The 26800-nt window shown below is 46.3% G+C and overlaps 1 protein-coding gene across 1 annotated transcript in view; it reads right to left on the minus strand.

Annotated features, from left to right (window-relative positions):
* The window catches only part of LOC119965677 (carboxypeptidase inhibitor SmCI-like), a 30491-nt gene extending 3985 nt beyond the window's left edge, over positions 1-26506 (minus strand). The window contains exons 1-4 of the mRNA XM_038796441.1: positions 26453-26506; positions 21745-21949; positions 6182-6355; positions 965-1138 (exon numbers count right to left, since the gene is read on the minus strand). Of these exons, the coding sequence (XP_038652369.1) occupies positions 965-1138; positions 6182-6355; positions 21745-21949; positions 26453-26506 (607 nt within the window). The remainder of the gene's footprint in view (positions 1-964; positions 1139-6181; positions 6356-21744; positions 21950-26452) is intronic.
* Between the last annotated feature and the right edge of the window lie 294 nt (positions 26507-26800).

The raw sequence follows: 26800 nt of genomic DNA on the forward strand, positions 1-26800 counted from the left end.
GTTGAGGCAGATGCGCGAGCGACCTTTAAGACTTATCTGAATAGGCACATGATCAGATGGAGTATAGAAGGATACAAGCGATAGGTTTAGATAGGATCATAATCGGTCCAGGCTTGGAGGGCCGAAGGGCCTGTTCCTGTGCTGTATTGTTCTTTGCTCTTTGCAAAGACATTGTGACCACAAATCGTACAGGCAGCAAGAAATCACGGGGAATTGGCGATTGAATTGACACAAATATTTCATAATGTTATAACATCCCTTTAAGAGATAGCTGAGCCTCAAGAAATTAATCCACAATATCTTTACCACATTCCTTATGAGTGATTGGTGCCTTGTGTCTTGTCCACTAATTCAGTCCAAGATATTATATCATTGTAATAACACAACACATAATAGACCTATACTGAAAGACAGACAGACCTGCTACTTTTAGCCCAACTCCTCTTTTGTAATATTTGAGTAGAGTGTGATGACATTGGAGACTGTCTCAATGGTGCCAGGCCTGATTGTATGGCAGCAATAGAACGTCATTCACCCATTGTGCAAATGTAATATTCTCTGTTTAAAATATGACATCATCAATACAGATGTAGTTGGAAGCAGGTTCCCATTTAGAATAAATCCCAATGAAAGGATGGAATTTAACAAATTTTAAATCTCTTGGATTTGTGAATTCAGAAATAAAAATGTAAAGTTAGCTTTTACAAAATATTAAAGCTATCTCGTTAGATATTAACTTGTCGACAGAATGATCTGTCAAAATATTTTAATGATTTTTTTAAGAGCTGGAAAGATCATATTGATGGAAATCCATTTAGCACCAGAATTATTGCAATTTTATATTTTGATCTCTTCACAGGAACTCTTACCCTTCCTGTCACAAGTTCTTTTTCTCAAATGAACATGCACTTTAGAAAAAGCTGGACATTATTGCAAAGGAAATAATGTTGGAACAGAAATGTACCTGCAGGTGGGCAATTCGTTTGGCACTCCGACATAGTTTCAAAGTTGTTTGCATTCCCCCTACATCCTCCGTATGTAAATTGCTCACAGGCATTTGTGGCGCTATTGTAATAATAACGGGTAATGCTTGCCCTACAACTTCCCACTTCACGTGGCATAGAGCAGATGTGATCGTCTAGAAAAATACAAATTGTTGCATGTAACATCTGTAGAATTACATAATAATTGATTTAATAAACAAAGATCTTGGTTACTACAAAAATAATAACATGAGGGTCATGATTTATAGGCCGTGTTGTGCCTGCAAGGTGGCAAGGAATGGTCGGTAGAAGGCGGGAGATTCCACTTCTGGGATCTACCCAGCTCACCGCGTCTCGTGAGATATTGCAGGTTCCGTGTAACATCCCGATCTAAAATCCCACCCATTGCGGGCAGGATCACTATCTGGCAAATCTGCACATTAGTCTCACTCTATTATGCCTCGGAGACGTCGGGTGAGTGCCGTGCAGTGCTGTTGCCCACAAATGCAGAGCAGATGGAACGGCATTTGTTTGGGTCTCCCAAAGGAACAGAAGCTCCCAGATGGTTAACCACTTCGGCAGGCTGGCATCCAGGGACTGCAGGTGCTACCTTGGCACTGCCAGCCTGGCATTCTGCTAATGCCACCAGGGTGCCAGCCAAGCACTGTCAAGGTGCCCAGGTGGCACTGGGAGGGGCACTGCATGACGTTCATAGCTGGATTCTGCCGCTTGAGTTTCTGTTTGTATGCCGGGAGAAGAAGAAACGTCTAGTGGTCTGATTTCCCAAAGTGCGGTCGGGGGATGGAACGGTAGGCGCCCTTGATTTTGGAGTAGCAGTGGTCACGAGTGTTGTCGCCCCTGGTGGGACAGGAGATGTGCTGTTGGAATTTTGGCACTAACCCACTTGAGGTTGGAATTTTATACGTTTATTAGGAACAAGAGGGTAGCTCGAGAAAGAGTTGGTCCGCTCAAGGATACAGGAGCAAAATTATGTGTAGGGCCAAAGGAAGTAGGTGGGATCCTTAATGAGTATTTTGCATCGGTATTCACAAAGGAGAGGGACACGTTGATTGGTGGTGTCTCAGAGGGATGTGTAATTATTTTTAAATAGTTCGTTAATTCGAGAAAGGAAGTGGTTGGTGTGTTAAAAAGCATTCAAGTAGATAAATCCCCAGGGCCAGATGGCATTTATCCTAGATTCCTGAGGGAGACAAGAGATGAAATTGGTAGGTTTCTGACAGAAATCGTTTTGTCCTCATTGGCGACAGGTGAGATCCCGGAGGATTGGAAGATAGCCAATGTTGTACTGTTATTTAAGAAGGATTGCAAGGATAACCTTAATTATAGGCCATTTAGCTTGATGTGAGTGACAGTGATATTGTTGGAAAAGATTCTCAGAGATAGGGGGTTGGACTTTCCGATTCCGGGGCTATGTCCCCGCACCGGTGTGGGAACAGTGAGAAAATGGTGCAAAACGGCCACCGATTCCCCGTTTTGCTCGGGGCTAGCAGGACGCAGCATACAGCACCCGGCATTCATGCTGATACACACCGGAGTATTGCCGGGTCTGTGGTTGCGCATAGACACAGCAGTGGCCTGCAGCGGGCGCACCATGCTATATGCAGAGGCCGCTCGTGGACCTGGCCCGCGAAATAGTGTCCCCCACCTTTGACCGGCTCGAGCGCCCCAGACCATCCTCACATGGTGCCCGCAGCCCCGAATACAGTCCCACCCTGCCTGCGGATTGGCCCTCACCCAACTGTGGTGATGCTGGACTGAGTCCGCAGCCACCATGCCAAGTTCCCGACTGGTGAGACCATGAGTGACCCACGCCTTCGGGAACTCGGCTGGTCGGGGGCGGAGCATCATGGAGCGGGCCTCAGGCAATGTCCTGAGTCAGTTGATACGTTGCGCCAAGTACTCCTAGAGTACGCCACTTTTGAGGGGATGGATCATCATGAAAGCGGCGCGGCCCCCGATTTGGTTAGAAACTTGGATTCTTTGGCCGATTGCCTAACATGATTTCGGCGTCAGTGACCGGAGAATCCAGCCCAGGATCTATACACATTTGGAAGTGAATAGTCTTATTAGCGACAGTCAGCATGGATTTGTATGAGGGAGGTCATGTCTCACTAGTTTAATTGAATTTTTTGCAGCGGTGACAAAAATGATTGACGAGAGAAGAGCTGCGGATGTTGTCTACATGGACTTTAGTAAAGCGTTTGAGAAGGTCCCTCATGGAAGGCTGGTGCAAAAGATTACATCACATGGGGTCAGGGGTGAACTAGCTGCATGGATTCAGAACTGGCTTGGTCATAGAAAACAGAGGACAGCAGTGGAAGGGTGCTTTTCAGAATGGAGGTCTGTAACTAGTGGGTGTTCCGCAGGATTCAGTACTGGGACCTCTGCTCTTTGTAATATAAATAAATGACTTGGATGAAAATGTAACGGATCTGATTAGCAAGTTTGCGGATGATACTAAGATTGCAGAAGTTGCGGATAGGGATGAAGATTGTCAGAGAAGAGAAAGGATATAGATAGGCTGCAAAATTGGGCAGAGAAATGGCAGATGGAATTTAATCTGGACAAATGCGAGGTGATGCAATTTGGTAGATCTAATTCAGGTGGGAGTTAGGAAATAAATGGCAGAACCATCAGGAGCTTAGAGACTCAGAGAGATCTGGGCGTGCAGGTCAACAGATCCTTAAAAGTGGCAGCAAAGGTGGAAATGGTGGTAAAGAAAGCATTTGGCATGCTTGACGTCATGGGACGGGGATCGAGTATAAAAGCTTGAAAATTATGTTGCAGTTATATAGAAAGTTGGTTAGGCCACATTTGGAATACTGTGTCCAATTCTGGTCACCACACTGCCAGAAGGACGTGGAGGCTTTGGAGAGAGTACAGAAAAGGTTTACCAGGATGTTGCCTAGTATGGAGGGTATTAGCTATGAGGAGAGATTGAATAAACTGGGATTGTTCTCCCGAGAGAGACGGAGGCAGGGGCGACCTGATAGAAGTTTATAAAATTATTTGGGGTATAGATAGGATGAACATTTGGAGGCTTTTTCCCAGGGCGGAATTTAAATTACAAGGAGATACAAGTTCAAGGTTAGGGGGGACAGGTTCAGTGGAGATGTGTGGGGAAAGTTTTTGACATGGAGGGTGGTGGTGGCCTGGAATGCACTGTCAAGTGGTTGAGGCAGATATGTTAGCGACCTTTAAGACTTATCTGGATAGGAACATGAACAGATGGGGTTTAGAAGGATACAGGTGGTTGGTCTAGGTCAGACAGGAGATCGACGCAGGCTTGGAGGGCCGAAGGGCCTGTTCCTGTGCTGTATTTTTCTTTGTTCTTTGCTCTTTGTACTTTGTGAAGACTGTGTGGCCACAAATCATACAGACAGCGAGAAATCACGGGGAATCGGCAATTGAATTGCCACAACTATTTTATAATGTTGTAAAGTACCTTTCAGAGATAGCTGCATGATTGCAGAGCCACAAGAAATGAATCCACAACATGTTTACCACATCCCTTATGATTGTTTGGAGCCTTGTGTTTTGTACAGTAATTAAGCCCAAAGTATTATATCATTATAATAACACAACACATAATAGACCTATTCTGAAAGACAGACCTGCTACTTTTAGCCCAGCTCCTCTTTTGTAATATTTGAGTTGGGTGTGATGACATTGGAGATTGTCTCAATGGTGCCTGGCCTGATTGTATGGCAGCAATAGAGTGTCACAGGCGGGTTTAGCTCACTAGGCTAAATCGCTGGATTTTAAAGCAGACCGAGCAGGCCAACAGCACGGTTCAATTCCCGTACCAGCCTCCCTGGACAGGCGGCGGTGGAATGTGGCAACTCGTGGCTTTACACAGTAACTTCAATGAAGCCTACTTGTGACAATAAGCGATTTTCATTTCATTTAATTTCATTGTGCAAGTGTAATATTCTCTCTTTAAAATATGACATCATCAATACAGGTGGAGTTCCCAATTAGAATAAATCTCAATGAAAGGGTGGAATTTGACAAATTTAAATCTCTTGGGTATTGTAGCCACCTGGGGTGGCCATGTGCCGATTACAAAATGGACACTGCAAAGAATGAAGGGAAAAATGGACAATGCTGAGAAAACAAGCAGGTGCAAGGTTTGTCTGTTGATTGGAGTTGTAGCTCCCAGACAAGACCGATACTGCAAAGCCATTACCATACTAATGAGCCATCTCCGGGGACAAAAGAGAAACATTTAGGTAAATGATACTAAAGCAGACACCCCGGCGCCAGAGGAGACTAGAACAAAGCAGGCCAACGGCCACCTAGGGCACGCCCAGCAATCAGGGCAGCCATCCCTTTATTAGAGGAAATCAATACCAATGATCAGGATATGGTCCAATTAATTGGGACCAAGTTCAAGGAATGCCCAAAAGCGCGCAAAGCCTCTTTGGGTATAAGAAGAAGCCCCCAAGAGAGAATCGTTCTTCTTGGCCTTGGCTCTCAGCGATGAGAGAGCTGCCTAGCAGCTGCACCAGAACAAGTAAGTCCAAAGTCAATGCTACGAGACAGACGCTCCTAGCTACTATTCCGTACCAGCTCGACCCCCGCAGCCTCAGAACTGGACAACGGCCATTGTTCCTCTGACTGAGTGGGCAAACAAAGCTAAGTATAAGCTTTAGTAGTAGTGATTGTTTAGTTGGTAAAGTTTGTGCATGCGTATAATTAACTGTGTGTGTAAATAAATGAGCATTGATTTTGAACTTACTAACTGGTGTATCGAGTCTTCAGTATTTGGTTTTGAACCCTGTGGCGGTATCGAAAGATACCTGGCGACTCTTGGGCAAACGTGATTAGAATTAAGGAAGGCGACCATATTAACTGCCTTAAACAGAGCCAATTAAAGAGAGAACACAACGAGCAACAGTATGTGAATTCAGAAATAAAAATGTAAAGTCAGCTTTTACAAAATATTAAAGCAGTCTCGTTGGATATAAACTTGTTGACAGAATGATCTGGCAAAATATTTTGAAGATTTTTTTTTAAATGCTGGAAAGATCATACTGACAGAAATCCATTTAGCAGGAGAATAAATGCAATTTTATATTTTGTACTCTCAACAGGAACTCTTACCGTTCCTGTCACAAGTTATTTTTCTCAAATGAACATGCCCTTTTGAAAAAGCTGTTGGGTCAGAAACTTACCGACAGTTGGGCAATTCCTTTGGCACTCCGACATAGATACAAAATTGTTTGTATTCCCCCCACAGCCTCCGTACGTAAATTCCTCACAGGCCGTTGTGGCGTTATTGTAATAAAAACGGATAAATCTTGCCCTACATCTTCCCACTACACGTGGCAGAAAGCAGACGTGATTGTCTAGAAAAATACAAATTGTTGCATGTAACATCTGTAGAATTACATAATAATTGATTCAATAAACAGAGATCTTGGTTACTACAAAAATAATAACAGGAGGGGCCTGATCTATTGGCCGTGTTGCGTCTGCAAGATGACAAGACATGGCTGGTAGAAGCCAGGAGATCCCTCTTCTGTGACCTACCAAGTTCGCCACGTCTCGTGAGATATAACAGGATCTTATGAAGCATCACAATCTAAATCCCGCCCATTGCAGGCAGGATAACTATCTGGCAAATCTGCACATTAGAGTGAGATAACTAGTCTCACTCTATTACTCAATTGCTAGATCCACTGAGGGCCTGGAACTAATCCCTTTGCCTCGGAGACCTCGGGCGAGCACGGTTCAGTGCGGGTCCCCACAAATGCAGAGCAGATGGAATGGCACTTGGTGGGACTCCAAAGGAATCGGAGGCCCCCAGATGGTTGACCTCTTCGGCAGGGTGACATTTTGGAAATGTAGATGCCTTTGTGGCATCTTTGCACTGCCAGCCTGGCACCCTGCTAATGCCATCTTGGTGCCAGCCAAGCACAGCCAAGGTGCCCAGGTGGCATTGGCAGGGGCACTGCCTGGCTGGTGGTGCCTTGCTGACATTTTTCCTGTGGTGGAGTTTGGTCTGGCGGTGCCTTGCGTGTGTGGGATGGAGGTTGGGGCGGAACCTGAGACCCCCTCATAGGTGAATTGGGTCTTTGGATGGTTGTGGGTTGAGTGTTAGGGATGACATCGAAAAATAGCAGCCCAATCTCTTCCTGTATTGAGGAGTTCTGGCGAGTGGAACTCCTGAGTGCAGGAAACAGGAATAAGTGCAGCCTCGAAGGGGAGTTCCCCGCTGAGGCTGCAAATTGCAACACAGTCCCGAAAGATAACGTAGTGTTGCTTGCCTCTAGGAGCACCGGGAAATACCGGGAAAAATGTGCTCATCACAGGATTCCAAATTGGTTAGATCGCACTGAATTGAAATCGGAACCATTTCTGGTGAGTAAACTCCCTCCAGTAGTTAGTGCCAAAAATGCACCCCGACATGTGTAATATTCCACACGGTGTCATAATATCCACACATGTATATAATGAGATGCAGACACACAGGATGACCAATGAACACACAAAACAGAACAACCAATCACCAGACAGGACACCACAACTATAAAGCTCACAGGGCATTAAGACTCCCGCTCTTTTCGGGACATACTGAGACAGTCAGAGTGCACAAGTCAGTGGACATTATTGCCATGTGGTAGCGAATAAGTCTGGTCGAGCCAGTAAGAGGTCATCAGTAGGATTAGTAGAGTGTCAACCTACAGCTGAACATGTACAGCAGTTCATAGTTAAATCAGTGTTGGATCATCTCCGGTGTCAGACGTTTGTTTCTAGCTTTCCTGCATCCAGTTACAGTCAACGTCGAACCAACCTGCCAAACACATCACACGGGGTGGGAATGATGATCTTCCTGTGGTCCTTACGGAGTACAAGCCAGGGGTGGGGGATCTCTATTAACCTCTGTATAAATAGTCGGCCAGTAAGGCACTGACCAGAGCAGGAACCGGGAGAGATCTACCGGACAGTGTAAATATTGTTTGTAAATAAAACAATGTTTCATTATTTAATTTGGTGTGGACTGCCCGTGTCCTTATTAAAAAATGAATCTTGCCATTCCTGGCTCCCTCGCTGACTGATTCGTCCAACTTGAATCTCAGCTGCTTGTCGCAAACAAAGGGGAGCTATTTATCAGCACTCCCTCCCACTCACTCCCAGTCTGTACACAGACATGACAGCGTGCAGACCTGTTTCTCTCTTTGGCGATGCCGACCTGATCAGACTTCTCAATGCCGTCGATGAGAGATGGGGAACCCTGTTCCCCTGACGTGGTTGTAAAACCAGCTGCAGGGTCAGCAATGGCAGGGAGGCAGTGGCAGCTGCAATGAGTGTGGGCAGTGTGACCAGGGGGACCGCCGTCCAATGTAGGAAGAAGACAATTAACCTACAATAAGCTGCAATGGTAAGTTACCACCTCCCTTCTGACATCAGTTCCACCTGTACCCCTCAATTGCCCAAACCCTCCCCCCAATCCACATGCTGACACCTTGTAACCCCAAAATCTGATCTTCAAGCTTGTTTCTCAGATTCCTCTGGTACCCACCAGCACAGCCATTTCATGTCCAGGTGCAGTATCCACACATGCCACCTGCTATAGACATCCCTGACCCATCAAACGTGCAGCTCACAAGGTCCCCTCTTTGGACCCGCAGGAGAACCTAGTCCATAATAAGAGGGAAAGGGTGAAGACGGGGAGCGTGGAGTCCCAGAGATCTGAGTCCTCACATCCTTTGAGGAATGGGACCTGGAGATCACGGGGCTGTCCAAGGAGAGAGAAGTGACCAAGAGCAAGATTGGCCTGCACCAGAGAGGTGAGGATCCATTGCCCGTTCACCCAGATGACCTGTCTCAAGAGAGTTGTTGATGTCCCAACAAATATCCTTCCATTTCACTGATCACATGTCCATTGTGTTGAAGGATTGCCATCTGATGAGGCTAGACCTTCCGGAGTCGTTCCAATGTGCTGTGACCCAAGAGACCACCGCAGAGGAGAGCTCCAAGAAGAACCTCGGTGATGTGTCACAGCTATCACCTGCACCCTCCAGGAGTGCAGATTCACACATCTTGGAGGGCTTATAGGCTTTGGGAACACAATCTGATAAGTATCGCACAGCTGCTGATGCACATCAGGTGGCGGAAGGAACATCCAAGGGAGACAGCTGTCGGAGGACTGCGGAATCCCAGCATACAGCTGGGTCACAACCAGATGCTTTGCCTTTGGACAGGTAGTTCCCGAGCTGCTACAGATGAGAGGCCAGAGCTGTGAGATTGAGAAGGGGGTATTAGCAATATTCCAGTGACTATAAGGCTGATTGGAGAAGTCCCAGAGTCTTCAGGCTCAGGGGATGGTGCCGGCAATGCGTGGCACCCAGCCTAACACTGCTAGTGTGGTGAACTCAATGGAAAACCTGGAGCACAGCATCCGCACCTTGGGTGGTGGTGTTCAAGCCATGGCTAAATCCATGACAACCATTGCTGAGGGCCTCAACATCATATTCCAGTCGATGATGGGCATGCCCCAGACACAGGTAGACATTGTCGAGGCACTCCAGAGCGTGGCCCAGATACTGAGGACCATCGCTGAGGGTGTCAGCACCATACAGCAGAAAATGGGGAGCCTCCAGGACTGACACAGCCAGATGACTCAGAGGCCTCTGAAACTTACTCCAGCTGCTGCTCCCTCCCATGGAGTCCCTCAGGGCCCTACGGGCACCCTAATGTTTGAGGAAGTGCTGGAGGCCAATCTGAGTTCTGCCACCAACAAAATTATGGCGGTCTCCAGTTCTTCTGATTTGTCTCCTCCTAACACCTGGCATCTCAAGGGTTTCAGCAGAACAGGGTGACAGGCGATGCCTGTGACACCAGTAACTCGGCTGGGATTCTCCGGCTCCAGGCTCTCCAAAGGATGTCCACCAAGGGCGTCAAAGCTCACAGAGTGCGGAAAACAGTAGGCTGCCTCCAGCTCCAATGTGCATCCTGGGGAAATAATTCGGCTTAACGGCAGAGCACGGAAGACTAAGAAGGTTAAGGATCACTGAATGGGCACTGGGGGGTGGGGTGGGGGGGGGGGGGGGGCACCATCGGTAGCAGGCAATAGTCATAGTATTAATTGTTCACCTGAAGGCTTTCTCACATGATTCTACATTTTTGCTGGACTGTACCCCCCCCACCCCCTCCCCCCCCCCCCCCCCCCCCACCCCTCCCACCCGTTGCCCCTGCTCTCTGACTGCAGTGGCATGCCATGGGAAAATTATGGGTGAGGGCCGGTTGGCAGCACAAAGACAGGAGTCAGACTACGACACAGATCAAGGAGCATCTGAGCTTACTTCACAGTGAGTTATCATCACCCATCATGCTTTGTATAATGACCCACTGATAGTGCCAACTCAGGGTCAGCACCTGGAATGAAGGTACACAGACCCAGAGATCATGGGACAGGGTGACCAGCATGGGAGAGGGGTAAATGGGTAGGGAGAGATTAGGTGAGGATGAGAATGGGTGGTAAGGGGGTGAGTTAATGGACAAAGCCACGCCCGTGAGAAGCGAGTGAGGATAAGTGTCTCCCTGGTCCTGTGGGCATGCAGAACCCTCGCCGCCAGCTGTCTTCTGGAATCCCATCAGTGCTGAACAATTGGCGCAATTGTCCCATGGTGATTCGTGGGGAGGAAGAAGGTATTCGGTGAACGTCCATCCATTTTGAGTGGGCATCTATAAGGAGCAGAAGCATTGGACACAAAAAGGGGCCAGCAGATTTGGCATGCAAGCGCACCCAGGGGTGTCCTGGCCATTCCCAAGGGTGGAGAGAGGCTGATGAGGAAGCTTATGGTGTTCCTGGTAATCCACACATTGTTGCACCATTCGCTCAATGTCGCTGTCGAGTCCTGGCCACCACACGTAGCTCTTCATGAGAATTTTCATTTTAGAAACACCCAGGTATCCACTCTGCAAATGTTGGAAGATCGTGCGCTGACCTGGCATAGGCCTACAGATCTTCTGGGGGTTTTCTTGTCGCTGTCGAGTCCTAGTCACCAAACGTAGCTCTTCACAAGGATATTCATTTTAGAAAAACCCAGGTGTCCACTATGTAAATCATGTCAGATCGTGCACCGACCCAGCCACGAGATGACCATGTGACCTCCCCACAGGCGGATACCATGCTCCTCACTGAGCTCCTACTGCTCTGCAAGATAGGCTGACAGCTCTTTCTGGGGGGGTTTCCTTGTAGAAAGCCACACAGGAAGATGCAATTTAATGCGAAACGGGATTCCCCGTCGGCTGATGGCTGAATTGGGAAAGGCGAAAGGCTGGGGAACCTGCATGAGGGGAAAATCGTGGCCGGGGCCAGGCTCCCAACAGAATATCATGCTCAGGTGCCTCGACAGCAGCATCAATGCATTCTACTCCACACGTACAGTAAACAACATTGGTATATCATTAGTGGGCCAGATGGTATTCTCCGAAGCCTCTGTGCTTTTCCGCCTCTGCCGGGATGAAATACCGATGGCGATTCTCACTAGTGGTTTTAAAGAAATGGGAATCAAGTGCCATGGCTGATGAAGGAGAGAGCAGAGGTAAGATATTGGGCTGATAATCATGATATGCCACAAAGATTTCCTGTTGATCCTTAGAAGGATCCTGAGGGATAGAAGTATAAGAACATCATGATATTCAGTGCCACAGGCTACAACGCTGGCTCTCTGCCATCTGAAGGTAATTTGAGCCCTGCTTGTACAACCTTCATGTGCGAGAAGTGTGTCCAGCTGCAGCTCCTGTTAGACCGCATGACGGCTCTGGAGCTGCGGATGGACTCACTTTGGAGCATCCGCGATGCTGAGGAGGTCGTGGATAGCACGTTCAGTGAATTGGTCACACCGCAGATTAGGATTGGTGACGGATACAAGGAATGGGTGACCAAAAGGCAGAGAAAGAGCAGGAAGGCAGTGCAGGTGTCCCCTGCGGTCATCTCCCTCCAAAACAGGTATACCGTTTTGGATACTGTTGGGGGAGATGACTCACCAGGGAAAGGCAGTAGTAGCCAGGCTCATGGCACCGTGGCTAGCTCTGCTGCACAGAAGGGCGGGAAAAAGACTGGCAGGGCTATAGTCATAGGGGATTCAAATGTAAGGGGAGTAGACAGGCGTTTCTGTGGTCGAAAACGAGACTCCCGAATGGTATGTTGCCTCCCGGGTGCTCGGGTCAGGGATGTCTCCGATGTCAGGCTGCAGAACATACTGAAGGGGGAGGGTGAACAGCCAGTTGTCGTGGTGCATATAGGCACCAACGATATAGGTAAAAAAAGGGATGAGGTCCTACAATCAGAATTTAGGGAGTTAGGAGATAAGTTAAAAAGTAGGACCTCATAGAACATAGAACATAGAACATAGAACAGTACAGCACAGAACAGGCCCTTCGGCCCTCAATGTTGTGCCGAGCCATGATCACCCTACTCAACCCACGTATCCACCCTATACCCGTAACCCAACAACCCCCCCTTAACCTTACTTTTATTAGGACACTACGGGCAATTTAGCATGGCCAATCCACCTAACTCGCACATCTTTGGACTGTGGGAGGAAACTGGAGCACCCGGAGGAAACCAATGCACACAGGGGGAGGACGTGCAGACTCCACACAGACAGTGACCCAGCCGGGAGTCGAACCTGGGACCCTGGAGCTGTGAAGCATTTATGCTAACCACTATGCTACCCTGCTGCCCTAAAGTCCTCAAAAGTACCCTGCTGTCCTCAAAGGTAGTAATCTCAGTGCCACGAGACAGTCAGAGTAGAAATTCAAGAATAGTCAGAATGAATACGTGGCTTGAGAGATGGTGCAGGAGGGAGGGGTTCAGATTGTTGGGACATTGGAACCGGTTCTGGGGGTGGTGGGACCATTACAAACCGGATGGTCTACACCTGGCCAGGACTGGAACCAATGTCCTAGGGGGTGCTTTTGCTAACACTGTTGGGGAGTTTTTAAACTAATGTGGCAGGGGGATGGGAACCAGATTAGAAAGTTAGAGGTCAGTAAAGAAGCAGCACTTAAAGCCAGTAAGGTACGAGACAATAAACTCAATGTGACTAAGGGGAAGAGTAGATAGGGAAGAGATGATGAATGCAAAGGTGGTCTGAGGTGCATTTATTTTAATGCGAGAAGTGTAGCAGGTAAGGCAGATGAACTTAGGGCTTGGATCAGTACCTGGGAATATGATGCTATTGGTATTACTGAGACTTGGTTGAGGGAAGGGAAGGACCGGCAACTGAATATCCCAGGGTATAGATGCTTCAGGAGGGATAGAGAGGGAGGTAAAATGGGTGGAGGAGTTGCATTATTCGTCAGCGATGATATCACAGCTGTGATTAAGGAGGGCACGATGGAGGATTCGAGCACTGAGGCAATATGGGTGGAGCAGAGAAATAGGAAGGGTGCAGTAACATTGTTGGGACTTTACCTCAGGCCTCCAAAAAACGAGCATGAAGTAGAGGTACAAATATGCAGACAGATTATAGAAAAATGTAGGAGCAATAGGGTAGTCGTGATGGGAGATTTTAACTTCCCCAACATTGAATGGGATTCGTGCAGTGTTGGAGGCATAGATGGAGCAGAGTTTGTAAGGAGCATCCAGGAGAGTTTTTTAGAGCAGTATGTAAATAGTCCAACTCGGGAAGGGGCCATACTGGACCTGGTATTGGGGAATGATCCCGGCCAAGTGGTTGATGTTTCAGTCGGTAATTTGGGAATAGCGATCACAATTCCGTAAGTTTTAGAATACTCATGGACAAGGACAAGAGGGGTCCGAAAGGAAGAGTACTAAATTGGGGAAAGGCAGAGTATAACAAAATTCGGCAGGAGCTAGGGAATGTGGGTTGGAAGCAGCTGTTTAAGGGTAAATCCACATTTGAAATGTGGAAGTCTTTTAAGGAAAGGTTGATTAGAATGCAGGACAGACATGTTCCTGTGAAAATGAAAGATAGAAATGGCAAGATTAGGGAACCATGGATGATGGGTGAAATTGTGAGACTAGCTAAGATGAACAAGGAAGCATACATAGGATCGAGGCAACTCAAAACTGATGAAGCTTTGGAGGAATATCGGGAAAGTAGGACTAATCTCAAACGCGCAATAAAGAGGGCTAAAAGGGGTCATGAAATATCTTTGGCTAACAGGGTTAAGGAAAATCCCAAAGCATTTTATTCGTATATAAGGAGCAAGAGGGTAACTAGAGAAAGGATTGGCCCACTTAAAGACAAAAGAGGGAATTTATGCATGGACTCAGAGGAAATGGGTGAGATTCTTACTGAGTACTTTGTATCAGTATTCACAAAGGAGAGGGACAAGACGGATGTTGAGGCTAGGGATGGATGTTTAAATACTCTAGGTCAAGTTGTCATACAGAAGGGGGAAGTTTTGGGTATTCTAAAAGACATTAAGGTGGACAAGTCCCCAAGACCGGATGGGATCTATCCCAGGTTACTGAGGGAAGCGAGGGTCGAAATAACTGGGGTCTTAACAGATATCTTTGCAGCATCCTTGAGCACGGGTGAGGTCCCGGAGGACTGGAGAATTGCTAATGTTGTCCCTTTGTTTAAGAAGGGTAGCAGGGATAATCCAGGGAATTATGGACCTGTGAGCTTGACGTCTGTGGTAGGCAAACTGTTGGAGAAGATACTGAAGGATAGGATCTATTCACACCTGGAAGAAAATAGACTTATCAGTGATAGGCAGCATGGTTTTGTGCAGGAAAGGTCATGTCCTACAAACCTAATAGAATTCTTTGAGGAAGTGACAAAGTTAATTGATGAGGGAAGGGCTGTAGATGTCGTATACATGGACTTTAGTAAGGCGCTTGATAGGGTTTCCCATGGCAGGTTGATGGAAAAAATGAAGTCGTATGGGGTTCAGGGTGCACTAGCTAGATGGATAAAGAACTGGCTTGGCAACAGGAGACAGAGAGTAGTGGTGGAAGGGAGTGTCTCAAAATGGAGAAGGGTGACTAGTGGTGTTCCACAGGGATCCGTGCTCAGACCACTGATGTTTGTGATCTACATAAATGACCTGGAGGAAGGTATAGGTGGTCTGATGAGCAAGTTTGCAGATGATACTAAGATTGGTGGAGTTGCAGATAGCGAGGAGGACTGTCAGAAAATACAACGAAATATAGATAGATTGGAGAGTTGGGCAGAGAAATGGCAGATGGAGTTCAATCCAAGCAAATGCGAGGTGATGCATTTTGGAAGATCAAATTCAAGAGCGGACTACATGGTCAATGGAAGGGTCTTGGGGAAAATTGATGTGCAGAGATATCTGGGCGTTCAGGTCCATTGTACCCTGAAGGTGGCAACGCAGGTTGATAGAGTGGTCAAGAAGGCATACAGCATGCTTGCCTTCATCAGACGGGGTATTGAGTACAACAGTTGACAGGTCATGTTACAGTTGTATAGGACTTTGGTTCGGCCGCATTTGCAATACTGCATGCAGTTCTGGTCGCCACATTACCAGAAGGATGTGGATGTCTTGGAGAGGGTGCAGAGGAGGTTCACCAGGATGTTGCCTGGTATGGAGGGTGCTAGCTATGAAGAAAGGTTGAGTAGATTAGGATTGTTTTCATTGGAAAGACGGAGGTTGAGGGGGGGACCTGATTGAGGTCTACAAAATTATGAGAGGTATGGACAGGGTGGATAGCAACAAGCTTTTCCCAAGCGTGGGGGTGTCAGTTACAAGGTGTCACGATTTCAAGGTGAGAGGGGAAAGTTTAAGGGAGATGTGCGTGGAAAGTTTTTTACACAGAGGGTGGTGGGTGCCTGGAACGCTTTACCAGCGGAGGTGGTAGAGGCGGGCACGATAGCATCATTTAAGCAGCATCTAGACAGGTATATGAACGGGCGGGAACAGAGGGAAGTAGACCTTGGAAAATAGGTGACAGGTTTAGATAAAGGATCTGGATCGGCGCAGGCTGGGAGGGCCGAAGGGTCTGTTCCTGTGCTGTAATATTCTTTGTTCTTTGTTCTTTGTTCTTCCTTCGGGGTAACATTGTCTCCCTGGGCAGCTCTGCTTACACTCCTCTCTGAGGCCTCCTGGTCCTTCAGCATCGCCGGCTGTGTATGCAGTTGGCAAGCTGGTTGCTGTTACCTCTGATCAGCTGTTCTCCACTCCCTCATTCTCCTTCCCTCACCCTAACATGGGGAACCTCCTCCAGAGTGCACTATTCCCACAATCTCTGTACCACTTTTTGTTTCAGTTTTCCCTTTGCCGGAACCTCCTTGTGTGAAGCCTCACTTGCAAAAGCCTCCCTTCAGCTGAACCCTTCAGTGGCTCAATGTCAGAGATTTGCTCAGAGTGCTGAGGAAACAATTTCTTCATTCCTCATGCAGTCTCAGCTGCAGCCTCCAACCCCTCATTGTGCTACTCAGATACTGTCATTTAAACCACCATTGTGCTCCTTCAATGATCCTGTCGGGATCGTCTTCTACCTGTACTTTGTATTTAGTATTTAGTTTTTAATTTTAACAACCAAATGAGGGAGAGAGTTGTCAATTGGTGGGGTTGTGTGCTACTCCTGCACAATGTGGGGGATCATGGACACTTCAAGTGGCCCCAGGATTACATGTGTGGAAAGTGCATTCAGTTGCACAAGCTCACTGAGAGCATGAATCGGTTGGAGCAGCAGCTGGAAGCACTGAGGAGCCCACAATTAGCTGAATGCTAATAGCTTCAGAGATGTGGTCACACCCAAGGTACAGGAATATAGATGGGTGACCACCAGACAGGATAGGCATAGAGTGCAGTTCTCCCCAAACTGACCAGTATGCCGTTTTGGATATTGATGAGGTGGAAGGTGCATCAGAGGACAGCAGCAGCAGTGGACAGAGTGAAGGCTCCACTATCAGCCTCCTGCACAGACGGAGGGGGGTACAAAGCATAGGAAAGTGATAGTGGCAAGGGAATTAATAGTATGGGGTACATATAGGCACGTCTATAGCCACAAAAACGACTCCAGGATGGTAGTTTGCCTCCCTGGTGCCAGGGTTCTGGATACAGAGCGGGTTGAAAGCATCCTAAAACAGGAGGGAAATCAGACAGAGGTCATGTCCATAATAGCATGAATGACACAGGTAGAAAGAGTAGCGAGGTCCTGCAATGGCAATTTAGGGAGTTAGGTAGAAGATTAAAAAGCAAGACATCTTGGGTAGTAATCTCAGAATTACTTCCACTGCCACATGTTAGCGTGGCTAGCAACAGGGATAGAGTGCAGTTGAACACAGCAGGTGTAGAAACTGGGGATGATCGTGGTACCAGGGCAAGGCTGGCTAAGAGGATGGGCAGGCTGGGGGAGGTCGAACTCAGTGGGCCTGGAGTGTACCTGCTTCAATGCACGGAGTATAACAGGTGAAACAGATTCATTTAGTGCCTTGATTCACGCGCGGAACCTGGATATGCTTGCTGTAACGGAGACTTGGTTAAAAAAGGAACAGGACTGGCAGCTAAATATTCCAGGATATAGGTGTTTTAGACGAGACAGGGAGGAAGAAAAGAGGAGTTGCAGTACTGGTTAGAGAACATATGACAGTTGTACAGAGGGAGGACACCATGGAAGTATCAAATAACGAGGCACTGTGGGTCGAACTCAGAAATAGGAAAGGGGCAGTCACAAGAATGGGGGAGTACTACAGGTCTCCCATCAGCCCACGGGAAGTTGAAGAACAGATATGTCAGCAGATTCTGGATCGATGTAGAAATAATAGGTTTGTTGTAGTGGGTGACTTTAATTTTCCTCCTGTTAGTTGGAAATTCCTTAGGGCTAGGGGTCTGGATGTTGAGGAATTTGTTAAGTGTATCCATGAAGGTTTTTTGGAAAAATATGTGGATAGTCCGACTAGAGACTATATTGGACCTCGTGCTAAGGAATGATCCCGGTCGGGTCATCAAAGTTGCTGTGGGAGAACATGTGGCGAACACTGACCACAATTCCGTAAGCTTTCGGATACTCATGGAAAAGGACAAGTGTTGTCCTAGGGTTAAGGTGCTAAATTGGAGGAAGCCAACTGCAACCAGATTAGGCTGAATTTGGAGGCTGTTGTTTGGGAGAGGCTGTTTGAGGGTAAATCCACATTTGGCATTGTGGGAGTCTATCAAGGAGCAATTGATGGGAGTGCAGGGCAGACATGTGCCGGTAAAAAGGAAGGACAGGACACGCAGGATTCTGGAACCATGGATGACCAGGGAAATTGAGAATATAGTCAAAAAGAAAAACAATGCAGCTGTGAGTTGCAGGCAACTAAAACAGATTAAGCACTTGAGAAATACAAGAAAAGTAGGCAAGATTTCAAGCAGGGAGTTAGCAGGGCAAAAAGGAGTCACAAAATGTCCTTGGCAGACAGGAGTAAGGAGAATCCCACGGCATTTTATGCATATATTAGGAACAAGAGGGTAGCTTGAGAAAGAGTTGGTCCACACAAGGATAGAGGAGCGAAATTATGGGTAGAACCAAAGGATGTAGGTGATAACCTGAATGAGTATTTTGCATCGGTATTCACAAAGGAGAAGGACACGTTGATTGGTGGTGAATCAGAGGGATGTGTAAACACTTTAGAACAGGTCCTTATTACAAGGAAGTAAGTATTAGGTGTGTTAAAAAGCATTAAGGTAGACAAATCCCCAGGGCCTGATGGCATCTATCCTAGATTCCTGAGGGAGACAAGAGACAAAATTGATGGGCTTATGACAGAAATCTTTGTGTCCTTGTTGGCCACTGGTGAGATCCCAGAGGATTGGAGGATTGCGAATGTCGCACCATTATTGAAGAAGGGTTGCAAGGATAACCCAAGTAATTATAGGCCAGTTAGCTTGACAGCAGTGATAGTGAAATTGTTGGAAAAGACTCTCAGAGATAGGGGGCTGGATTCTCCGATTCTGGGGCTACGTCCCCACGCCGGCGTGAGAACAGTGGTGTTTTACGGCATAGAAAATGGTACAAAACGGCCACCGATTCCCCGTTTTGCTGGGGGCCAGCATGCTGGCAGCGTAGAGCACCTGGCTTTAGCTGCCGATACGCTCCAGAGAATTGCCAGATCCATGGCTGCGCATGAGCATGGCAGCGGCCTGCAGCAGCTGCAGCGTGATACATTGTGGAGTCTGCTTGTGCGCCCGGACCACCCCCCCACAGTGCCCCCAGCCCTTAATACAGTCCCACCCTGCCTGCCAATTGTCCCTCCCATGACTGTGGCGATGCTGGACTGAGCCCGCAGCCGCCACACCGAGTTCCCAGTTGGTGAGACCAAGAGTGACTCATGCCATCGGGAACTCGGAATGTCGGTGGCGGGGCATCAGAGAGCGGGCCTCAGGCAATGTCCTGAGGTCATCGAGATGTGGGGCCAAGTACTCCTGGAGTACGCTGTATTAGAGGGGACAGAGCATTGCGAAAGTGGCGCCGCCACCAATTTGGTTGGAAACTTGGATTCTCCGGCCGATTGCCGAACCCAATTTAACTGTTGCTAACCAGAAAATCCGGCCCATGATCTATACACATTCGGAACTGAGTGGTCTTATTAGCGACAGACAGCATAGTTTTGTACGAGGGAGGTCATGTCTCACTAATTTAATTGAGTTTTTTGAGGAGTTGACAAAAATGATTGACAAGGGAAGGGCTGTGGATGTTGTCGACATGGACTTTAGTAAAGCATTTGATCAGGTACCTCATGGAAGGCTGGTGCAAAAGATTTAATCACATAGGGTCAGGGGATGAACTAGCTGGATGGATTCAGAACTGGCTTGGCCATAGAAGACAGAGGGTAGCAGTAGAAGGGTGTTTTACCGAATGGAGGTCTTTAACTAGTGGTGTACACAGGGGTCAGTACTGGGACCTCTGCTCATATAAACGACTTGGAAGAAAACATGGCGGGTCTGATTAGCAAATTTGCGGATGATACTATGATTGCAGGAATTGCGGATAGGGATGAAGATTGTCAGAATACAACAGGATTTTGATAGGCTGCAAAATTGGGCAGAGAAATGGCAGCGGGAATTTTATCCAGACAAATGTGAGTGATGCATTTTGGTAGATCCAATTCAGGTGGGAGCTATAAAATAAGTGGCATAGAGAGACAGAGAAGCATCTGGGTCCACAGATCCTTAAAAGTGGCAGCACAGTTGGAAATAGTGGTAAAGAAAGCATATGGTATTTTGCCTTCAGAGGGCGGGGTGTCAAGCATTTAAGCTTGAAAATTATGTCGCAGTTATATAGAAAGTTAGTTCGGCCTCATTTGGAATACTGTGTCCAATTCTGGTCACCACACTGCCAGAAGGACGTGGAGGCTTTGGAGAGAGTACAGAAGAGGTTTACCAGGATGTTGCCTGGTATGGAGGATATTAGCTATGAGGAGAGATTGAATAAACTGGGATTGTTCTCCGTAGAGAGACCGAGGCTGAGGGGCAACCTGACAGAAGTTTATAAAATTATTAAGGATATGGATAGGGTGAACAGTTGGAGGCTTTTTTCCAGGGCGGAATTGAAAATTACAAGTTCAAGGTGAGGGGGGACAGGTTCAGCGGAGATGTGTGGGGAAAGTGTTTTACACAGAGGGTGGTGGTGGCCAGCAATGCACTGCCAAGTGAAGTGGTTGAGGCAGATACGTTAGTGACCTTTAAGATTTATCTGGATAGGCACATGAAAAGACGGATAGAAGGATACAGGCGGTTTGTCTAGACAGGGCACGTGATCGGCGCAGGCTTTGAAGGGCCGAAGGGCCTGTTCCTGTGCTGTATTGTTCTTTGATCTTTGGCCTTTGTGAAGACTGTGTGACCACAAATCATACAGACAGCGAGAAATCATGGGGATTTGCAATTGAATTGCAACAATTATTTCATAATGTTGTAAAGCACCTTTCAGAGATAGCTGCATGATTGCAAAGCCACAAGAACTGAATCTACAACATGTTTACCACATCCCTTATGAGAGATTGGTGTCTTATGTCTTGTTCAGTAATTAAGCCTAAAGTATTATTTTTTTAAATAAATTTGGAGTACCCAATTACTTTTTTTCCAATTAAGGGGCAATTTAGCGTGGCCAATCCACCTAACCTGCACACCTTTGTGTTGTGGGGGTGAAACCCAAGCAGACATGTGGAGAATGTGCAAACTCCACATGGACAGTGACCCAGGGCCAAGCCCAAAGTATTATAATACATAATAGGCCTATACTGAAAGACAGACACACCTGCTACTTTTAGCCCAGCTCCTCTTTTGTAATATTTGAGTAGAGTGTGATGACATTGGAGATTGTCTCAATGGTGCCAGGCCTAATTGTATGGCAGCAATAGAACATCATTCACCCATTGTGCAAATGTAATATTCTCTCTTTAAAATATGGACATCATCAATACAGGTGGAGCTGGAAGCAGGTTCCCATTGAGAATAAATCCCAATGAAAGGATGGAATTTGACAAATTTAAAACCTCTTGGGTATGTGAATTCAGAAATAAAAATCTAAAGTTAGCTTTAACAAAATATTAAAGCAGTATCGTTAGATATAAACTTGTTGACAGAATGATCTGGCAAAATATTTTGAAGATTATTTTTAAAAGCTGAAAAGTTCATATTGGCAGAAATCCATTTAGCACGAGAATAAAGGCAATTTTATATTTTGTTCTCTCAGCTCGAACTCTTACCCTTCCTGTTACAAGTTCTTTTTCTCAAATGAACATGCCCTGTTGAAAAAGCTGTACATTACTGACCAGGAAATTATGTTGGAACAGAAACTTACATGCAGGTTGGCAATTCGTTTGGCACGCTGTCATAGTTTCAAAGTTGTTTGCATTCCCCCCACAGCCTCCGTATGTAAATTGCTCACAGGCCTGGGTGTTTTGATTGTAATAAAAACGGATAAAACTTCCCCGACATCTTCCCACTACACGTGGCAGAGAGCAGGCTTGATCGTCTAGATAAATACAAAGTGTCCCATGTAACATCTGTAGAATTACATAATAATTGATTTAATGAACTGATATCTTCATTATTACAAAAATAATAACATGAAGGGCATGATCTATTGGCCGTGTTGTGCCTGCAAGATGGCACGGCATGGTCGGTAGAAGCCGGGAGATCGCTATTCTGGGATCTTGGATCTACCCAGTTCGCCACATCCCGCGAGATATAACAGGATCTTATGAAGCATCGCAATCTAAATCCCACCCATTGCTTTCTGGCAAATCTGCACATCAGAGTGAGACAACTAGTCTCACTCTATTATGCACTTAGCAGATCTACTGAGGGCCTGGAATCTAACCCCTTTGCCTCGGAGATCTCGGGCGAGCTCCGTTCAATGCTGGTCCCCACAAATGTAGAGCAGATGGAACGGCACTTGTTGGGATCTCCCAAAGGAATAGCAGGCCCTCAGGTGGTTGACATTTGGGAAGGGTCGCATCCTAGAACTGCAGGTGCTATCTTGGCATCTTGGCACTTCCAGCCTGGAACCCTGCTAATGGCACCTGGGTGCTGTCATAATATACATCTCTGTATATAATGGAGTGCAGAAAGGCAGTGATTGACACACAGGATGTCCAGTGAGCACACAGAACAGAGCAGCCAATCACCAGACAGAACACGACTACTATAAAGTCAAGGGCACCAGTTTTCCCGCTCTCTCGTGACCCAGCCTCTGAGACAGTCAGAGTCCGTAAGCTAGCCAGTGCAAACACCATGTGGTAGCCAGTAAGTCTGCTCAGGCTAGTGTCAGGTCTCCAGACAAGTCAGCATAGTGTCAACCCATAGTTGAACATGTATAATAGTTTCGATGTTAAATAAAATTGTGTTGCATCTCATCAAGTGTTAGAAGTCTGTCTCTCGTTACACTGCATCAAGTGCAGTCCACATCGACCCAGCCTGAAGTTCAAACTCTCTCTCTTTTTCCCTTTCCGCTCTCTTTTTTCTCTTTCCTCACTCTCTTTTTACCTTTCTCTTTCTTTTTGTTCTGCTCGGCCTATTCTTTCTTTTTCTCTTTCTTCTCTCTCCTTTTCTTTTTCCCTGACCTCTATCTCCATTTTTCTTTCTTTTTGTTCTTCTCGAGCTATTCTTTCTTTTTCTCTTTATTCTCTCTCCTTTTCTTTTTCCCCAATCTGTATCTCCCTTTCTCTTTCCTTTTTCTCTCATTGTGTATTCAAGCTGTTTTAATTATTTTTCATGTTCAAGTTGCTTAATCTGCAACTGGATCTTTGCCATTTCCAATGAGTCAGATTTTATCTCGGGCAATTTTAAATGTTCAGTGAGCTCCGTAAGTACCTCATCTTTTCACATTCTGTCAGGTAATGTTAACTGCAATGTTTTTGCCTAAACTAAAAGCCTGTTTTTAGTCTCTGTCCGCAAGGTACTGCGCGTGACCATCTCCACCCCCCAAAACTTCAGTGCCTCTGAATGAGCCATTGTCCACAACACACTCCCTATTTAAACTGGAATACCCCAATATGCTCACCCCTAACTGTCTTACATTCATTAAGCCAATCCAATAAATAGACTTTTATCTCAGACGAGCCCCCAATTTGTTATGGGCCAGGTTTTAGAGAGCCCCAAAGTGTATCATGGAGTTCACCTGATGCGCAACTTTTAATAGATTGTGGTTATGGGGAGCACACGGGTCTACTTTCTGGGTGAGATTCAACAGAGATGTACAGTAATTTTAAATTAAAACAATGTTTATTTATGAAACGAGTTAACACTTTATAAACCCACAGTAAACATCTTCACAACTATGAACATCAATAAATCCTCCAAAGAATACAGTACTCTATAAGTTTGTTGCAACATCCATAAGACAGAAAAAAAACCTTTTATACAGAAAGACATCAGGTTTAACTTCGCTACTGAGAGCAGTTACCACTTTGAAATCACTAAATGAACATTCTTTAGCTTGCAGAGATTCATACACATCTTGCTGTGACTGCAGCTTCTCCAAATCTAAAACAAAACTAAACACATCCTGTAGCAGATGGCCCAAAGGGAAAGTAAAAGCAGACAGTCCAGCTCCACCCACAGTCTGACATCACTGATAAACACCCATTTCTGAAAGGTGCTCTCACATGACAAGAGGAGATTTACTCAGTTAATCCCAGAGTTGAGGGTGTTGGATTACCAGGAGAGGTTAAGAAGACTGGGATTGTACTTGTTGGAATTTTGAAGGATGCAGGGGGAATCTTATAGAAACATCTAAAATTATGAAGGGAATAGCTAGGATATACACGGGGAGGTTGTTTCAACTGGCAGGCGAAAGCAGCTCTAGGGGGCATAGCCTCAAAATAAGGGGAAGTAGATTTAGGACTAAGTTTAGGATGAACTTCTTCACCCAAAGTGTTGTGAACCTATGGAATTCCCTGCCCAGTGAAGCAGTTAAGGCTCCTTCATTAAATGTTTTCAAGATAAAGATAGATAGTTTTTTGAGGAATAAAAGAAAAAAGGATTATGGTGTTCGGGCGGGAAAGTGGAGCTGAGTCCACAAAGGATCAGCCATGATCTTATTGAATGGAGGAGCAGGCTCGAGGGGCCAGATGGCCTACTCCTGCTCCTAGTTCTTATGTTCTTATGAACCACATCATTGTGGGCGGGGTCACTTTTTGGCAAATCTGCATTTTATAGCAAGGCAGTCAGCCTCACTCTAATGTGCAGATTCCCAAAGTACCTGAGGCTTTGGGAATCAGCAACCTTCGGCAAGCGCAGTTCAGCATTGGTCCCCACAAATGAGGACCAGATGGAACGGCACTCGTGGGGGTCTACAAGGAGGTCCCAGCTGCATTACCTTTGGGGGGTGCTGCCCTGACACTGCTGGTGCAAGCATGGAAGCCTGACAGTACCACCTTGACACTGCCATCCTGGCACTCTGGCAGTGCAAAAATGCCCAGGTGGCACTGCAAGTTAGCATTGGCACTGCAATGGTGCCAGGTTGGCACTGCCTAGGTGCCACCCTTTAGTTTGTTGAGCGCGTGTGATTGGACCGGGGACTTCCAGCGTAGGTTTTGGGGGGCTCTGGAGGGTGGGTCCCCGGGCAAAGAGACTTTCCCATACTGTGTTCAGGCTAGGAGAGATTGGGGATCGCTTTGGGGCCTCAGAGATCAGGCGGATTTTTAAATGAAGTCTTGATCTCTCGTTACACTGGGGAGTTCGGGTGAGCAGATCTCCCCACTGTGCAAAACAGGGCTTTGTGCAGCCTTAGACATTCATTCCCCCTTCAGGCCCCTTGTACAACGCGAGTCACAATGAATAGCTATGTTTTTCTCAGCGCTGTGAGTGCCGGGAAGCATGTCACTAAAGCGCTCATGAGGGGACTTTGTTTCCTTTTGGGAGAATCGCCCTGATGTTTTCAAGTTTCAGTGGCTCTTTGTTTTTGTTTAGGGAAGTACCCCTTTAAGGGGCAGTCCCTTTTATTTTGTCCCTCAGTTTGTTTAATTTGATTTAATTAGTTGGAATCCGGAAGAGATCACGATCAAGGTGAAACCTGCTCCTGGGCCTGGAGAAACCTGTCATGAACAGGTCCAGGCAGTGGGTGACTGAGGGGGCCGTCGAACCCGACTGTCTGCCCCTCTTAAGCAGCTTCAGCCGTGGCTGGGTACCCCTGGAATACAACCTGTGGTATCCACAGCAACAATCAAACTCTCCATGCTCCATGGGCACCGTAGTGTCTGCCGTGCTTTATTGATCCATTTAATCACCATTTGATTTAATTTTTTTAAATTTCATTTGCCCTTTGTTTTTGTTTAGGGCAATGCTCCTTCAAGGAATGGCCACTTTTAATTTGTTCCTCAGTTTGATGATTTAGTTTAATTTGTTGACCTTAAAATAGTTCAAAGTCAATGAGAGGGATGATAACTCATGGTTCAAGGAGAGATGCTTGCAAGTACAGGATCATGTCTTCCTGGAAGGGGCTACACCCAGACTGCAGATTATGGACTGGGGCCCCATTCGTGTGGTACAATGAGGATGGTTCACATGGACACTAAACAGGTCGGGGCTGGAGTGGTTCATGAGACTTAATGTTATCAGCAAAAGCACGTCATTCACCCATTGTGCAAATGTAATATTCTCTTTAAAATCTGGACATCATCAATACGGTGGAGCTGGAAGCAGGTTCCCATTTAGAATAAATCCCAATGAAAGGATGGAATTTGACAAATTTAAAACCTCTTGGGTATGTGAATTCAGAAATAAAAATCTAAAGTTAGCTTTAACAAAATATTAAAGCAGTATCGTTAGATATAAACTTGTCGACAGAATGATCTGGCAAAATATTTTGAAGATTATTTTTAAAAGCTGAAAAGATCATATTGGCAGAAATCCATTTTGCACGAGAATAAAGGCAATTTTATATTTTGTTCTCTTAGCAGAAACACTTACCCTTCCTGTTACAAGTTCTTTTTCTCAAATGAACATGACCTGTTGAAAAAGCTGTACATTACTGACCAGGAAATTATGTTGGAACAGAAACTTACCTGCAGGTTGGCAATTCGTTTGGCACTCCGACATAGATACAAAGTTGTTTGCATTCCCCCCACAGCCTCCGTATGTAAATTGCTCACAGGCCTGGGTGTTTTGATTGTAATAAAAACGGATAAAACTTCCCCGACATCTTCCCACTTCACGTGGCAGAGAGCAGACGTGATCGTCTAGATAAATACAAAGTGTCCCATGTAACATCTGTAGAATTACATAATAATTGATTTAATGAACTGATATCTTCATTATTACAAAAATAATAACATGAAGGGCATGATCTATTGGCCGTGTTGTGCCTGCAAGATGGCAAGGCATGGTCGCTAGAAGCCGGGAGATCTCTATTC

The sequence above is a fragment of the Scyliorhinus canicula genome, chromosome 5 (assembly GCF_902713615.1).
Source record: "Scyliorhinus canicula chromosome 5, sScyCan1.1, whole genome shotgun sequence".
NCBI classification, from domain to species: domain Eukaryota; kingdom Metazoa; phylum Chordata; class Chondrichthyes; order Carcharhiniformes; family Scyliorhinidae; genus Scyliorhinus; species Scyliorhinus canicula.